This window comes from Atractosteus spatula, chromosome 5, assembly GCF_055471065.1.
Source record: "Atractosteus spatula isolate fAtrSpa1 chromosome 5, fAtrSpa1.hap1, whole genome shotgun sequence".
Classification (NCBI taxonomy): domain Eukaryota; kingdom Metazoa; phylum Chordata; class Actinopteri; order Semionotiformes; family Lepisosteidae; genus Atractosteus; species Atractosteus spatula.
In genome coordinates this window covers 21,604,870-21,622,841 of record NC_142710.1, presented here as the reverse complement: position 1 = coordinate 21,622,841, position 17,972 = coordinate 21,604,870, and the positions used below count along the sequence as shown (strand labels likewise).

Sequence of the window (17,972 nt, the reverse complement as noted above, 5' to 3'; positions counted from 1 at the left end):
TGCATTTGTTCATTGCCACGCTCTGTTTAACAGCTTGACAAGCGTGACAAATAACCACATTAGGGGACACTGTTCACAAGATTGCACTTAATTTCTCATTAGCTGAAATTTAAAGTGTTTGCTCTGATTCAATTTGTTAGAATTATGCTACACTCCTCAGTCCTCCTACTGACCTTCCATCAGCGATGATCAGAAAAAGGATATCAAACCTTCCATTCTGTTGTGGGAGAGATTCCATGCATTAGATGGGAAAAAAAAACAGAAAAACAAGTTTTGGAAGGCCTCAGCAAACTATGTTAATTGTGAGAGCCGGAATATCTATTCTCGTAATATTAAGAGCAAACCTTTCAAAACCATTTAGGTGGCAACGGATCCACTTTCCACTGAACAGGAGTCCAGGATGAATTTTAAACTACAATGTCCAGTTTACAACTATAATATTTCAAACATGAAACAAATGCAATAGCACAAACATACAGTAGCTCCATTGAAATTTCTGCTTAGGTTTTACTTGAAGTCTAAAATGATCACTGTGCATTTTGCTTAGAGCTAATTATAAATAGTGTGTTTAGATACAAATATGACTACAGAAAAAAACAGAAGAAATGGATGATAAATACAAAGGGCTCATTCCCAATACCTATTATTATGTAACTTTAATCCAGACCATGAACTATTCAAGATCTATTATTAATATGACCATGGGGACCTAAATGATAACCATTAACTCAGATTGATAAACTACACCTAATGCCTTAACATTTTCATGGCATGGAAATTCTTTCACCAAGATCATATATCATAAATAATCATGTTTGAAACATTTAGGAGATCCAGGAGAGATTGGATCTTGACCTTTATACAGCTAGAACTCAATCTTACACTAGGACACATTCTAAGGAGCAATCATGACGGAGGCAAAACTAAAGAAAATATTACAAGGACAGATAAGAGCATTTAAAAGTACTTGAAAATTCATACATTCCCAGAACTTGAAAAATCAATGACATTTTCCACACTTGCAAAAATCTTTTCACCAAAGAGTACTGAGCCATATTTTTAAATAAAGAATTTGTATTCACCCAAACTTCTGTGTTGCGTTTTTCATTTTAAATGCATTGTGTAAAAATTTAAATGCTACAACTTGGTTGGGGACAAACCTAAAAATCCTCATATTCCAGCACATGCTTTTACATGGACTGGAACTAAAGGGAACTGTGAAAAATAAAAACTTATTACTGTGAATCCGAGAAAAATGTCAACATAAGGATGCCTGATAATTCATGAGCAGAATGTTTCTTTCAGATCTGAACTGAAGAGATATTAGCCAAGCACCCCAGGCTGGTGTACAGATACAGACGAAGACTCTAGAATTAGATTTATCCTTGTGACCTGCGCTATTCACACAACACCCAAGCTGACAGTGAGGCAGTCTAAATGAAAATAAAATCCTCCCCTACCGAACAAGAAAACCAAGGGGAAATCACCAAAGAAAATAAAGTAACAGCTTGAAAGGAGAAGTCAAAACTGATGTTGAAAGACAGCACCTAAAAATTACCATTGCTCAGAAGAGGCATTAAACCCAAGACTACTTGTTAAGGATCCCACAGTAGAGGTGTTAAACCCAGTGTCTCAGTGTCTCAGTGTCTCGACTGTCCTTTAATTCTGCTGGTGAAGTAATTGCTCTCTCCTCTCCCTGATTTGTTGGTGGGATGCAGGTGCATAGTGTGCAGTTCTGCAACAGCCATCACCCAGGTGGGAGCAGCATGTTAGCACAGGATGAAATGGGTCCCCATCTTAATCAAATTGCTTTGAGATTCTTTACAATGAAGAGTGCTACGTAAACACATTTACTAAACATGTTCATGAATAGTCCCAGCTGAAACCTGACAGAAAATCTCACCTGAATTTAAATTCAGGTATGACTTCCTGGTTCCTAAAAGTCTTTGTTAACTCCTTGTACCCTAATGTCATCAGAACTCCTTCATTAATGACCTGCAAACATCCCAAAACTAAGGAACCACACAAAAAGGTGATTTATAGATTCAAAAGACCATTAAAAAGATATGGTGGCTTCCTGCTAAACAGGGAAGTCTGAATAAAGCCTCTGATAACCCAGTTATCAGAGCAAATATTTGACCACAAAATTTTAATAAAACTTTAAATAAAAACAATAAACCACTTTTTTACATTTCTTTACCTCATTACACACTGTTACAACACAAGTAAAAAAAGAGCATAAAGAAAATGTTGAGAAGGAATGTTATTCTATACATTAACTACATAAATTAATACACTTGAGAACTTTTTTTTTCCCCCTGAAAAGAAACCCATTACCTTTCTGCACTTCAATGTAAAAAGGATGTACTAGGAGGGAAACCTTTGCTTAGTGATTCAAGGTACCCATTATATCTTAAGCAGTTAGTTAAATAACTACTGTATGTTCTGAGGTTTTCAATGCAGAAGCAAACACCTGCCAGCAGAACTCAAATTAAAATAAAGACTCGCTAAAATAAAATGCATTTCAGGAACACCTTATTCTAATGTGGAACTCCTCTTACATTTTTTCCTTCCCTTTGTAAAATAGCACAGGAATCAGGGAGAAATGAGGAGCACAGAGACTGTCGTCTGGTGCTGCTTCTTGCCTTTGCTATCTGCTGTAGCTAGCTGGAAAAGGGAATGTTTCTTAACCCCTGAACCTTGGAGTGTTTCGGCTGGGACTATTCATCTGGGCTGCACTGACACAAAAAGAGCTGAAAACAAATGTTAACAAAAGTGTCCCACCCCAGGTACATCCAGGGAACCTTGTCAAACACCACTTGAAACTTTACTGCAACACAGTGCATCGTCTTCATCACGTCAGCTCTCTCAACTCCCAGCACTGCTTGATTTCACACATTCTTTACCACCAGACAGACCCAGTATGTTTTGTCAAATAATTTCAGGAAAGAACCAGATTTCATTTCCAACGTGAAAACTATTCTCTCATTAAATCCAGCACTGCAATATTTTTTTGGGCTTCAAGCAGAAGAACAGCAGACAAAAAAGGCAGAAAAATCAGAATTTGCTAAGAAAAATGATTTTACTGGATATAAAATATGCAAGATTTTGCAGGTAAGGGCAATGTTAATTCACAGTGAGTAATAAAAAAATAATATTGTACTGAAAAGGCAAATATAGAGCAACCAAAAGATCACCAATGATTTTTAATGAAGCCAGAACCAAGTAAGCATGGATGTATGAATATTCCTAACCTGCAAAATGATTCCTCCACATTATATCAGCGATAGTCATTGGTGGGCCACTGGGAGGGTAGTGTTTACCTTTGTCATGATCAGTCCTTATCATATCCATTAAGGAATTCTCCAAAGAGTGCAAGTTAAAAGCATCAAAGGGCCGATTCCGGTCCTGAAAGAGGGGAAAAAAAAAAGGTCACATCAATGTGCAAATGTTTCTGGATCAGCAACTCACATAGACATTAAGAGGTTGTGAAGAAGAAAAGACCATTCAGACTATCTAGCTCATTCTGTTGCCAGTAGCAAGCCTAATTGATCCCAGGTTGTCATCCAGCATTCTTCTAGTTAGCGACTTCAACAACATGGCTGGGTCACTTGTTTCAGATTCCCACAACTCTTTCCATGTAAAGATGTGCCTCCTGTTTTCATTTACGAATGCAGTCCCCTGTAGTTTCCATATGGCTTCCGAGTTTATATGAGAACATAAGAGAAAAGAAACCAGAAATCATTAAAGATTTCATTACAGTTTGGTTGAATGAACAGGCTCTGGACCAAAACAGGGTGCCCACAGAGCATACTCTGGACCAGTCAGGTGTTGTAACTGTATCAAATGTGTAATTATCAATATGAAACATTGGAAAAAAACACAAAATGGCCTGGTTTTTACAGAATGGCATTAAGAAACTTCCTGATCAATTGCCCCACACCCTCTACAGTTAAATAGTTAACAAATAAGCTCCAAGCCCTGAGGTTGCAATCGAATCATGTGACCAACAGATGACTTAGAGTCCTGACGTAACCAGATGTGGAACAGGGACTTCATAATTTTTGCCAAACATTAGGAAGGGGCAAATACCCTCAACAAATATAAAACAAACTGCTACTGTTTTTTTTTTTGTTTAATAGGAGAAATAATGGAGGCTTATTTATCCAACTTCACATAACTTGCAATGGTCTCATCATTACACATTATAACCCATAAATGTTAATTTCAGAAAAAAAAAGAGGAATGCTGTGTTACTGAGCATAAAGTTGCTAAACTGAACATACCATAACCAGCTTGCTGCAAATGTGACTGAAGCACCACATCTCACTGTTTAGGCCAGTATTGCTTAATGCAGGCAAAAGGCTAAAAGCTGCCAATCATGTGAGGGTTACTAGTTTTGCATTTACTTCTGGGTTACATTTCGTTATACACACATGGTGTCTGTCATAAATTCATGTGTCCTTTGGGGAATTAAAAAAAAAAGATATCTCGAGACATGAGTCAAATGTTTCAAAATCAGTTTCCTCCAACCCAAATTAGCTTCACTAACATTTACCCCAATACAGTATCTATTCAACCTTTCCATACATTTCTTCTTCTGGTAATTTCTCCAGCATTATGGAACGTTCTTATATCGGAATTGTGTAGTAGCTGCATTGGTACATACATACACCTTTTAGAAGTCAAACCTTTTCTGTTAACGCCTGTTTCCAGTTTTGAACGGTTTCACATCGAAGAATAAGTAGGATGTTAAGTGGAGAGTATTCCATTAAAAATTTACGTTAATTCATTATTTCCTATTAAAATATTTCTGTTCCGTTTTAGAGGTATCCATGCACAGCACAGCCACAAAGATCAACCACAACAATGCTTTTTAAAGCAACTGCAATGCCAGTGTGATATGGCTATAGAAGGCGCAGTTTATTATGGGTGGCAAATTCTTTTTGCAAAATCTTTTAGAATTTATATTATGTTAACCGTGTTGTAATTGAGTGTCGATAACCTGGTAGAATAACCCCTAAGGCATAACCACATATTAAGTAATGAAAGTCACTGTTACACTGTTGTTGTAATGCTTCCACGATATATTATTTGAGTGCTTACATCATGCTTAATATGCATAAATATATTTATAAAAATATATTTATAAACTTAGAAAGTGTCATTTGCATCTCCTCATGCGTTACTGAAACCCCAACATTTCCTTTCAACCCAGTTTCCTTTCTGTCTCACTTAAACAGAAGTGCAGACTGATTTGTACAAACAGATTAAAGAGTTAGAGGAAAGAGGTCATCTACAATCAGGGAAAAGCAGTTAAGTTGAAGGCCTGCCATCGTGCACTTGACATTACAGTTCTCAGGCACGTACCCGAGTCAAGGCTGTTAAAGTGCTGTACCCTGCAGTCAGCAAGGATGAGGTGGACCAAACTCTGCATTTGACAAAGTGCTGTAATCCTTAGAAATAGTTTGTAGTATCAAAGGTATTGTAAACCATGCATTGTATCATGCCAGTAAACAGTTTGACAAGCAGCTAAAACTCACAGTTGGCAGCAGTGGTGCTAATCCACGGGCCATGCACATTGTTTGCACATGAGCTATTGTAATGTAATTGGCTGAGCACTCAGAAGTGTTATTCATTTTCTGAGCCTGCATATTGTTCAGCATTACGTTTAAGATAAAAATCTGCTCACTTCGTACAAATGTTAAAAAATTTACATGCTGAGCTTTTCATTTCCCATTTCGGCTTCGAACTCTTCTCACCGCTTTAACAATGCACTTCTGTATGGAACTTGATTTAGAGAACCAAAAAGACAAGCATCTTTCTTTCTTGCAGTACAGTTGTCTGGCCCACTTATTTCAACACAGCTTTAGCTTTAACAGTTAAACTGCTAACGAAGTGTTTTTTAAAAAAAAAAAACTATCTATACTCTATAGTTCTGTGTAGAGACAAAAAAGGCAATTAAATTTCAAATTGTAATGGAACCCCCTATAAAATTCCATAAGAAGTTTTACACATGACAATGTACAATGGAAATACAAAGCAAAACTGTAAAAAGTGAGCTTTAACTGCAGTTTTTGAGTGGAAATGGTGTTCAAGGTTCTCTTGCACCAAGCTGAACAAAAAATAAGAATATAACTAGCAGACAGACACTCATACCTGAAGACACATCATGTATTAAAAGTTAACAATTTCGTTAATTCTCACACTTGATAAGATGTCTTTTTGTATTAAAATAATTATAAAACGATTCTGGAGCTCATGAACGTTTTTGTTGCAAATGTTTTTACAATTGTAATATTAAAATATTTATATTTTAAAAAAGATATTTAGTTGACACTGTTAAAAATAAATGAACAGCCCTTTTTAAGAAACAACAGTAAATATATGTTCTGTTACAGACATGTTGAAGTCTGTTCCAAAGATAGAAACATGAGTGTGATCCTGCATTTACATCTCAGACTGTAGCAACTGTGAAAACTGGGCCTGTTCTGCTTTTATTTAGAAAATTTGATCTACAAAATATGGTTTAAACTCCAATTTATAACTGGTACTTAGTAGCCTTTATCACATACAATAAACACAGGAAAAACATATAAAGAGATGTTTGCTTTCAGACAGGAAAGTAAACTCAAAGCTATGTCAATAAAGTGCTATTTTACGACTACAAATGTCTCTTGGAAAGATACTAGTATGTGTATCCCGAACTTCTGGAGCAATAAGGGAAACTGATGTGGCTGTGGTACATCACGTCACAAATTATATGAACTCTCAGGAAACTAATAATTTAAAATCTCTTTTTTTTATTTAATTTCTTCTTTAAGAAATGTATATTTCAAAAGGCAGAATCAAATTACAAGGCCATACTAAAAAAAAACTATGATAACTATTACTTCTACTTTGTATATTCTGCACAAAATATGGCTGCTTACCGACTACTGTTACTGTTGCCTAACTAAATATTGCTGCAATCCTGCAGAAACTCAGTTAAACGTGAAAGACAATTCCTATGTTAGGTCATGGAGTACTTATCCTGGTATTAGATTGTTGCATTTTATGAATGTGTGAAAAAAGCTCCACACAGGCATGCCCCCATCGCACCCAGAAGGCATGCAAACCCTCACCAATTTGCATCTCAAAGTTAGTGCACATCCATTTTTGGTGACCTTCCAATTTATTTCCATCAGAAACTTCAACATTACTGCAGTAATTGACACCCAACCTCTCTAGATGCAAATCTGGAAAGACCTGGATACGAACCAAAGGTTTGCTTGTCATTTGAGGGAACACTTCAAAAGAACGTGAGCAGTCATCCAATTTTTTTTTAGTAATGGCATGAAATGTTAGATAGAAATCCTTTCCGAGAGCATTAGTAGGAGTCATGTCATTCACAAGTCTCCTTCAGAGGAACAGAAGTGTGTGTGTTAATACACATTTCTATGAAAACACAAGTAGACCTACATAGTGTTAAACGCATTGTAGTCCGGTACAAAAATAAATCCGAGTATAGTATAAATAGCAAGTTTATTTTAATTGAAATGACACTGAGGGAAGATTTTCCTTTGCAAAAAGAAGCCATTAATCAGCAGGTGGTAAAATTATTCTGCTAGAACTGTAACCATGATACTGTATCTCCATTTCCTTCTCCTTCATTTCACTTCAGTAAGCAGATAGCCATGTGCAGCACAACATATGGCCCCTGTGACCTTGTGTCCTAATGATAACTGTCTCCTACAGCAAGTGGTGCTTATCTACATGATACAATATTAACTAGACTGAAATGTCATAATTCACTAGCATGTCCAATGATGTATCATACTGAGCATAAGTTTCAAATATGAAACAGACGTAACATTGGTTTTCAGTACTGGTTAATCAATTCGAAATAATGTATAAAAAGCACACTCTAATTTCATGGCCTGAAAACTACATTGCAAACACTTCCAGTACCATATGGCTGTTATTACAGCTGTGCACAGTGTGCTGGCCAAGAAGGAGGAACTTGAGAAATCCATTAACTGACAAGAGGCGACAAGTTTCCTAAAATATCAAAAAAACAAGCGCACTGCCGATTACCTAAGAGGCAGAAAGAAATAGAACATTCCCTGTGAAAATTGTGTGCAACATATGTTGCACAGTAAAGGCGAGCCAAGCAGTACACAGGCTGAACCTTTTTCACACTGCCGCCAACAAAACCTTCAGGTATGTTCAGTCCTGAAAAGGTAGATATGTGCGCACCATTAAATTAAGGAATATGCATAAAACAATATTTAGTATAATATTCCACACGAAACATGCTGATGTGAGGAGTTGGGCACTAAGGGTGGTGCTTTCTGGGTTCTGTTAATTAATCATTCAAAGAGCATGTTTATCATACTGGCAGTCCACTTTCCCTCCTTTCGCGAAACATGATGTTTAATTAACTTGGGGACGACAACAACTGAAAAATTGCATCCTGCGTGCATGAAAATTTAAATTTAAACACATTTTCTTGGATGGACCAAGCACTTTGTCTACTTGGAATCTTCAGAGAAATAAAACTTCTCATTCTCCTTGTAAGTCTAGCTTTCCAATGTGAGATTTAGTTCCTGGGTTGTGTACTGCTTCTCTAATATAGGACACATCCAATATATAGACTAGCATGCTGAAGGCTGCATTTGTTGCTGCCCACATTCTCTAAAGTATAAGCTACAACATCAGGTTCAACTTGTAATGAGAAACTGGTTTGGAAGAAGATTCATTCAGCACTGCTTATGTATGAATGTTTACAAAAACAATAACGGCGAAGTCTGTTATCACATACACGGAGTTAAGCATTAAGGAATCATCAGTGGCTCACTTCCCTAAAGCTGCTTACACCAAAGATGAAAGGTTAAGGGTCATGAAAATTCATGTCCAAGCATTACAGAGTTGCTGATCCTGCCGAGACTCAAAGATAGAATGGTATGGGTCTCACCAGACACGGTGGGGGGAGATTCACAACAGGCTGTATTTATTTCTTATGACTGCTGCTAATGTTATGCCAACTAAGCCACACACTCACTGAGGTTGAGTTAAGAGCATTGTGTTGAACCCCATTATTCTGAGGTGAGTGCAAGGCAAACAGCAATGTCTAGATCGGTGTGAGGGAGACACTGTTACTAGGCAAAGAAATTGAAGGACATTTATTAATAATTGTGAACAGGCTGGCAACAGAAACCTTTATAGTAATAAAATTAGGTCAAAGTGAATCATGACTGACCAGTTCTTTTCAAACAAAGTCTGTGTGGTCCCAATCAAGATCAAGTGCAAGATTAAAAACTAATGCAAAATGTTCCACTACTGAAGTACATTCAATTCTATGTTAATCAATTTCTTTTAGTAAAAACTGAATAGATGGAATTAAATTGCTTGCTTCAGCTTCTGAATATTTATTCAACGTCAAGTGATTTAACAGATCGACATTATACTCTTCCTGTTTACTAAAAATAACACATGCAAAAATGTGTTTTTGCGGTAGATATTTATCATTACTGGGTGATCGCCTCTCCTTTTATATATTCGGACAGTATGCACCTCATGGAAGAAGCAAATTAATCCGGTAAAACTATTTTTTTTATCTCCTCGAACGGTAAAGGGGAGCTCAGTGAGCCACTTAATTAGTGCTAGCTCCCATCTTCACTTTTCAGTCTCCAAGCTTTGATCACCTTTTAGTAAAGGTCTGACACTGACAATCAGGCCTGCTCTTAATGTAAAGGTTTTATAGTTGGAGGAAAAAACATAGTGCAGGCGTAAATACAGCATATACATACTACTGTTAATCGTCTATATCCGTTTTGATCGTTTTTTTATTATACCCAGTTAAACAACTAAAACAACTGAACAAGGTATTGGAAATCTAAATGTATTTTAATGAACAGAAACTAATTTCACTATTATTATTTCTTATTTAATGATTATTTAAGTATTTCAGTCTTATTTCAGGATTATTTGTCGAACATTTTTGATATGGTCAATGAGCAAGACATTTTGTCTTTAGGTGACGGCTATAAAAATCAAACTAAAAAAAAATCTATAAAATGGAAAATTATTAATGTAAAATTACCTGCAGCACTATGTGTCAAATTCATGTGTCCTTCCATTTTTAATAATTTCATAATACACAAAGGCCTAAATCTGGTTTCATCAGTGACTGGTGTCAACGTAGTTAGGAAAACAGCATTGAGTCAGTTTCAGTCCGAAAAATACAAAACTGCTCCCCGAATTATTACCTACAGTATATGTACTGCATGCCAGCATTAAGTTATTTTTTAACCTGAAAACAATCGCAATCCATCCATTTTTTTGAAGAGTATGCATTAGCCAAAGAAAAACTTAAAACTATTAAATAACACATCTTAGCAAAACCCTGGAACGTAAACATATTTCAAAACTGAACATTATTGTTTCATAAACAGATGCCCTCCCATTTAAAAGCACCTAAGTTTTCACCAAAACAACAGGAGTGGGCTGTGAATGCCGAAATAAAAAAATAGTACTAAAGAATAGCAATAGCAGAAGTCAGAACAAGAACTATTGAAGAACATATCCCCCAAAATGAAAACAAAATCAGATTTCTACTTCTAAGAGTTACAAGATAATAATTTTGTTTCATCTTAAAAATACTATTTTAAAAGAAAATAAAATGAGACACTGACTACTCTTCATCAGAGAAAATGTCTTTTTAAGCTGTTTAATTATTTAGGTGAGCTATGTGCTATTTTATTTCTCTCACAGGACAGTTTAGGTAACTCGATTCCACAAAAGGAACGGTCAATGTCACCCAATGTCATGGATTTTTAAAATACCTTTGTATGTTAGTGCTCTAGTCAAACAGGGTTTCCAGTCTGATCGGATTACCATAGGTGATGGGCTTATAAAGGGTCATTCTGAAACAAAATTAAATATGTATCATAAAAGTTTAAAAATTACATGTTCATACTTGAAACGGACAGGTGTCCTTAAAAAACTAAGTCTAAAAGCTGTCATATTATTCATGTCTGAAGTTGTTCAGGGGAACATGAATTGTGTTATTCAAAAACACCGGTTTTCAACCATCTTTCTTTAATATTTGTATTATACTGGTTTAAATACGGAGAAGGGACCTAAAAAGTAACTTGCCAAGTCCCAGAGTCACAGACTGGACAGTTAGAAGTTCATGACAGATTAAATCAAACGGGTTGTTCAAAGGAAGAACAACAAAACACTTCAAAAACCTCTTAGAGAAATGCAGGGACAGATCTCAATGCTCCAGCGCCCTGCCATGACAGTAGGCGTAACACGCCACTTGTCCTGGAAACCTGAGGAGTCAGGCAAATCCCGCCCACATCTCCTGCGGTGCCCAATGACAGGAGAGCAGTGTGCCCTTTAAACGCTGTGAGCTGGCAAAATAATGGACATGAACCTTAACCCTTTAATTCCACCGCGGAGGCGTCAGCGTGACAAAACCAGGAGACAGTACACTATTATCTGGCCGACAAAAAGTCACAACTTGCATTCCCTAACAAGACGGTAAAACAAAAGGAGAGTTATTAAAGTAACCCCTGCTAAAACGATGCCAGTTCAGTACAGCAACACGGCTCATATGCCTGCAGCGCAGTAGTGGTTAATTGTTCAGAGCAGAAACTTCAGAATAATAATAATGTATAATTATTTTTTTGAAAGGAGAAAAAGATAAGAGGCCTCAATCACGTATCCTACAACAAAAAATACTAACATTTCAGTGTAAAAACGTAACAAGTAAAACTACAAACGAGGTCATGGATAAAAATAAAAGAGCATCAATAGAGATAAATTAGTTGCTATTTAAGCCAAAGCGGTTAGAATTACTGAATTGTAATTAAAAACAATAAAATTACATCAAAGCGTTTTTCCCCCCAGCATATGAATACCTTGTCCAGCATCGAAGGCTTCACTAAAATATGGCTGTGAAGGTCATGTCCTACAGCAGTCTCCTCTGCACATACAAATTTCACCCTTTGACAAAATTAATAATGACAGTCATATCGATTTCGTCTAAACAGACGAGGCGGTTTCTTTACAAGTGTGCCATTTTAATCTAGCACCGAAGAGGATATGATCCAGATTAGGTGACACTCAAAAGAAGGGGGTTAAAACACGCAAGGACAGAGGCAGGAGAAGGCAACTGTTAATTTAGGTGTCGCTGTGAAGATAAAATATGTACCCTTTGGATAAAAGACAGACCTATGGTTATTCGGCTTTCCATATGGATCGCTGCGACAACCACATCCGACCGTACAGTGGCATTTCCTAACCGGCATATGAATGCTGCTGCAATATTAATCCACGATTAAAATTTAAAGAGCTATTTATTCACCTATTATTTGATAAATTTATAGCGGGCACTGTGAGAATAACGTACTTGAAATGACTGAAATGTCAGTGTTCTAGAGGGCAAAGATATACTGTATTTGCGTTAGGACTACATGGCGAGAAAACAGACAACGCTACGTTTCAGCGATGGGTTTACCTGAAAAGGCAGCATATTGTTGCTGTTGTCTGTTCTGAAGGCGCTGTCGTCCATCCAGGATTTGGGGGTCAGAGGGGCAGCTCTGGGGAACTTCGGCGGGGCAATGACATTGCTAGAGTAAGGTTTTTTCAGCGGGGAGATGGGGTTAAGGGGAGACGGCACCCCGACGCCGACCCCCACCCCAACCCCAACGCCCACTGCTCTCCGCGGGTCCCTGCCTGCCTGGAGCCCGCTCCAGGGGTTGGAGGCTGTGCTCCAAGAGGGATTCTGGTGATTATTCCAAGCGGACGAGGAGGCGGAGGAGGAAGGAGCCTTGCTGTTCATAAGGGTCTGGTGGCTGTAAGCATTTCTCTGGGGGAACGGGGCTTGGTTGGGACTTACGGGTGACCTCCTCTGCTGCTGCTGCTGTTGCTGGGCTTGCTGTTGCTGCTGCTGCTGCTGCTGCTGTTGTTGTTGATGCTGAGTCTGTGCCAAGCCGATCTGGGGTGAGAATGTGCCCCCGAATACCGGGTTAACGTGGTGGGGAAAATTCTGGAAAAGCATTGTCCCATTCACCGGAGGTATCCCTTGGAAAAAGCTATCGTCCACGGCGTTCGTGGTCCCGGTAGACCAAGTGCTGCCGAAGGAAGGGGACACGGAGGTGCCGCCGGGCTCCTGTGGCTGGTGAAAACTCAACCCCGGCAGGATCGGCGACTCCATCGGCACTTTCTCTTTGCTGCTTTGGGGGGTCGCTGCCTGGCTGATGACAGTCGTCGGGCTCTCCTCCGATTTGGGGGGTTCCGAGGAGGGGGTCGGGGTAGTGGAAGGAGGCTCTACACTTGCTGGATCCTGCTGCTGCTGCTGTTGAGGCTGGGCTTTGCTTTTGTCCATCAGTAAATCATCCTGCATGGTTTGCTGAGCTGTAACAGGGAAAAACAAAGACGAGTTATTACGGAGGTTCTCATGAGCCACACTCGCCAGGCTCCTATGGTATTTGGCCAGCAAGAACCCGGGGAGGGGGTAGTTGTTATTATTGCTACCACTAATGCTGGGACAAGCCGACTGCAAGGCAAATCCGGAATCACCCATTTAGCAGAAACTACGAACTGCCGGTATGATCGCGCTAACTGTATTCTCTCGCATGAAAGACTTATCGGCTTCACCCTTTCAGACGCCTCCGTTCCCCTCAGCAGTGAATGGGAAGATATGCTTGGAGGACACAGATATTCACCAATTTTCGCCACGTCTCTTTTTCCCTTTTCACCGGAACTCCAGACTGCAATGTGAAACTGATTCTTGTTCCTGTTTTTTTCTAGGACCACCCCTAAATTCATTTGCATACGTCAATAAATACAGCTGCGTCCTTCAGCAAGGTTAAAGAGATACACCACCCCCCATTTCACAATCAGGGTATTTAAAGGGACAGGTGACGGATATCTCAATAACGAAAATAATTCAACCTTGCGCTTTTTTTAATTGGAAAAAAAACCTGTTAGGTCAAATCAAACAGTTGCCTGACACCAAAAACATTGCAGGAAAATAGCTTGATCATACCAACGTAGTACTGAGGGAATGAAACTAAAAAAGAAAAGATCGAGAATGTGGTGAGAATGAGATAATCGTTATTCTTTGTTAAATAAAAAAATGAGATGGCTCCACAATAGGCACATTTGAATGACGTGGTTTTGTCAAGAAGAGCACAGAGCGTGTTTAGATCTCGGATGAAATATTTACGCTATGAAAAAATACTGATTAGAAATGCTTACATAATCAGGCCTAAGGAGAATGGATATTTCGTATCCCGGCTCTTATCCTTGTATTCCTCCTCAATGAAAGGGGTGGGGATGGGATTCAGGGAGTTGTATTTAAAAATATTAGCAATTCGATTTAATTTCCCCAAGTTTTCTTCTCTTGAATTCCCAATAAATTCTTTGTTGTTTTTTTTTTAAACAATTGTTACTCCCATTTCATTATCTTTCCTGGTAAAACACGAGTTCCGAAGCCATGAATTTTCAAGATCTAATTAACGTAGATACTTTAGTTACACCCGCAATTTAACCCCTTCCTTTAAATGTGAAGGGGGACATGAGACATAGCTCACATTCCCACATTATTATGAATATTATTAGATTGCACTCTTTGGCACATATATCGAAAGCAAGTAAACATTCCGCTAAAGTAAAGGCACTTTTACTATATTTGTACGGATTTTTTATTGACGTTGTTGCAAATTAAATGACAGAAAAATAATTCAATATATTGTTTTAGTTAGAGATGATCTTCAAGTCGTTGGGGGGTATTTTCTAAGAAAGGCAAGGCAAATCGCTGCGATTAAAATTAGACCTCACTGATCTCTCGAGCAAATGGTTAACCCAGACGTCAAATTAGACGGAAATTCTTATCTACTTTGCATATTTAAAATGTAATCCCGAAGGTTATGAAAATATTCTTTATAAAAATAAATGACACCGTGCTTAACAAGCAATAAAATCGCTCGTTGAACAGTATGAAATGTGTTGTATTGAGTTCTCCTGTGGTTAATAAACTAGTAAAATAAATACTGAGCCGGAAAACAAAATTATGCATGTGTAGCTCTGTAATCATTCAAAAATGTAAAAATGCGTTATGTTATCGATTTTCGTCGGTTGCATTTCACATAAAACATTAAACAATTTCATACACAAACTGGTAAACATCGTACAGCTCGCTTCTCCATAGCTAATCCTTGTTTTTCCTGTCGCTACAGCAGCCAAACCAAGGTCACCAAACGTTTTGAAAGTAAAACAGCAATGGGATCTTTATACAAACTTATTTACAATAAGTACATTCTTTGTAAGAAGCGGCACACAGACATTATTAGAAATACAATACACAATCTATACGTATACAGAACACGTAGATATATCTTCATTTTCAGTTTTTTTTTTTAATCCGGCATTCAACTGATGTTTTTTTTGTTTTAAAAAAACATCGTTGACTGTCATGCACTGCGTGGTACTTCTACAGTTTTCAAGAAACAAGGCTTTACCTTTTTCGTTCACCTTTTGGGGTTCTGTAAATAGGGCTATTTCTGTTAGCCTCGGCTGGGCTTGGAAATGACAAATGAGCTGCTGCCGAGGTAGAGTCAGCAGTAGCTCTAACAGCTGATTGACTCGGCGGCGCATGGGTGAGACTGAAGAGGTTGTAGGGATTTGTAGTCCTCTGTTGCGCTGCGGTAACATCTACGACTTGTTAAGTTGTATGGGCGAGAAAGTGAGCTTGATTATCACGGTTCTAGTATTACTATTGTCCCTGTTGTCCAGCTTTTACAAGTTTTAAGTTACGTCAAGAGTGTGTTTAAAGTATCTTAAGTGTATATAGGCTAAGGCTGAGGGGTTCGGTCTGCAGACCTCTTACTGTAATTCAAAAACGTCCCTGAGACTCAGAGATAAAACCAATTGATGTTAACGTTTTTTAAAATCATTTGACATGCAGTAACGACACACCCGATTTATTCGTCAGGTTTTTGTGTGCGTGAATGTTATTAGACGAAATAGATAGAACACAGCAATTACTTGATAGCTGCAAAAGGAAGAGATGCGCAGTAGAAATACGTGACTGTGTTTTCAGTGAGACTGGAAGAGTCACGGGACACTCCGGTGACCGGGAAAAATAGCATGATTTTTTTAAGTGAACAAATTTCTATATTAATACATACGTTGCACTGAAATCCCTGCAAACTGCACACAAGAAATCAAGTAATTAAGTAATCGACAAGACACGACAAGCTGATTGTTATGACAATTGTTATCATCTATAGAAAGAAGGCAGTGCCCTACCAAAATAAGACGTATTCTGAAGCCATATGTGTATCTTCATGCTTCTTGTCATCCCAAGCAGGCGTCGAGCCTCCGGGCAGACACGAGATAGAGCATAAATTTGTGTAAATTAACACGATGTAAAACGATGGGAAATCGGACTACATATCCCAAGCTCCCAGCGAGTGTGCCATTTTCCGGAGGTTGCTCCGGCAGCTTGTTATTATCGGTGACGCAGTGCGCATCGCTGTCGTCCCCTTGTTACGTCACAGAGGTTGGCAGTCAATGGAGTCAAGCAGTTACAACGACGTGATTACATTCATAACAAAACAAAGTATCATTCGGCAGGGCCGCAATCTGGATGTGGGAATTAGTACTTTGGGATGATAGATGCTCCTTTTTTTAGTAGTCGTTATTTTTTGCAACTGAAGATTTTTTTTAGCGTTGGAGTTTTGATCGTGTCCGTGTGCTTGATTTAAGCCTTGCGCTGGCAAAGGCCCCGTTTTTTTGTGTGATAGAGACATTACGGGCCTCTATTCAGTATTAGGTGTTGTAGAGGAAGAGTGGTTTTTAAAAATTGATACCGACATGGCAGACCAGAATTCTGCGGTCGTGCAACAGAGTTTCGACAGGTGGGTAAATACATGCATGGTTTATTTAATAACCTGTGGCTGCATGCTCCGAGAAGCCTTCGGGATGCATTCCTGAGCTGTTACAAACCTCACTGATCTGCAGCTTAGAGGTCAGGAATAAGGAATTGCAATTGGCAGTTGAGCACGATAAACTAAAATTCTGAATCGTAAAGACCCGTGCATGTGGATAAAAAGGGGCCGACGCTTTCCTGGGCAGTAGAAATATGGAAGTGCTCCGTATTTCGTTCCTTCTTCTAAGCTCCTGTCGGAAACAAATAAGGTAGTTGGTAAGTTTGTTGCGCGATTTCTCACCGTTTTACAGGCTGTATGGTGTGGGTCGAGAATGGCATCCCTGAGTTATAACGCGTGTTTCCAAAGGCGTCCTGGACATGTACTGTGGGTTGGAGCAGCATTAGCAAGGATGTCTAATCCTGGTCCTGCAAGGGTCTGGTGTCTCTGTTAGGTCTGCAAGGTCCCTTGAAAGCAGCTGCACCCGAAAAGCTGGGGAAGCTGTTAAATTGGTCCAGTTAAGCCAGTTACTAAGCTAAACTGTTTAAAAGAACAAGTAGTAGGTTTATTCCATGCTGAAAAGAGAAGAAATAAAAAACAGCCGAAACGTTGTTTTCTTTCCTCTCTTTTCAGCATGGAATAAACCTATTACTTGTTCCTTTGCAGCCTACGCATGCCGACGCAGCCACCCACCTAGACTGTTTAAAGCCGAACTTGCATTATTTTCCCCGGAGGCAAAATCTGTTCTACCGTTTGCTCCGGAATCTTAAAGTATGGGGTCATCTGTCCAGTACGAGCATGTGTGACAGATCTCACTGCTCTGGTACTCTGGTACCATCATGCTCAGTGTGGATACCTGTGATGATCAGTTCTTTCTATGCTCAATGCTGTTTCCACCATAAAAAAAGTCTTGTAGAGATTGGAGTGAAAATGATTGTGTGCATCATAAGTGACCTTACAAGTATTCTATATTCTGCTTTTTTATTGCAGAGAACAAAGCAGTTTAGTCGCTTCATAATCCAAGATAATCGTGTACAGAGGCTATAG

The 17,972-nt window shown here is 38.6% G+C and overlaps 2 protein-coding genes across 12 annotated transcripts in view; one reads left to right on the top strand and one right to left on the bottom strand.

Moving 5' to 3' along the window:
- cpeb3 (cytoplasmic polyadenylation element binding protein 3) overlaps nucleotides 1–15,651 on the bottom strand; it is a 57,355-nt gene extending 41,704 nt beyond the window's left edge. For 3 of the 10 annotated variants that reach the window (XM_088915684.1, XM_088915685.1, XM_088915688.1), the window contains exons 1-3: nucleotides 15,516–15,590; nucleotides 12,509–13,407; nucleotides 3,324–3,408 (exon numbers count right to left, since the gene is read on the bottom strand). In XM_088915684.1, the coding sequence (XP_088771810.1) occupies nucleotides 3,324–3,408; nucleotides 12,509–13,396 (973 nt within the window). In that variant the 5' untranslated portion in view covers nucleotides 13,397–13,407; nucleotides 15,516–15,590. Of the gene's footprint in view, nucleotides 1–3,254; nucleotides 3,409–12,508; nucleotides 13,408–13,650; nucleotides 13,807–15,515 lie in introns of those variants that run through there. The other 7 variants (XM_088915681.1, XM_088915689.1, XM_088915679.1 and 4 more) reach the window with 6 other exon arrangements.
- Nucleotides 15,652–16,532: 881 nt separating this feature from the next.
- marchf5 (membrane-associated ring finger (C3HC4) 5) overlaps nucleotides 16,533–17,972 on the top strand; it is a 37,973-nt gene continuing 36,533 nt past the window's right edge. The window contains exon 1 of one of the 2 annotated variants that reach the window (XM_088915449.1): nucleotides 16,533–16,916. In XM_088915449.1, coding sequence (XP_088771575.1) covers nucleotides 16,873–16,916 — 44 coding nt within the window. In that variant the 5' untranslated portion in view covers nucleotides 16,533–16,872. The remainder of the gene's footprint in view (nucleotides 16,917–17,972) is intronic. The other variant, XM_088915450.1, reaches the window with a different exon arrangement.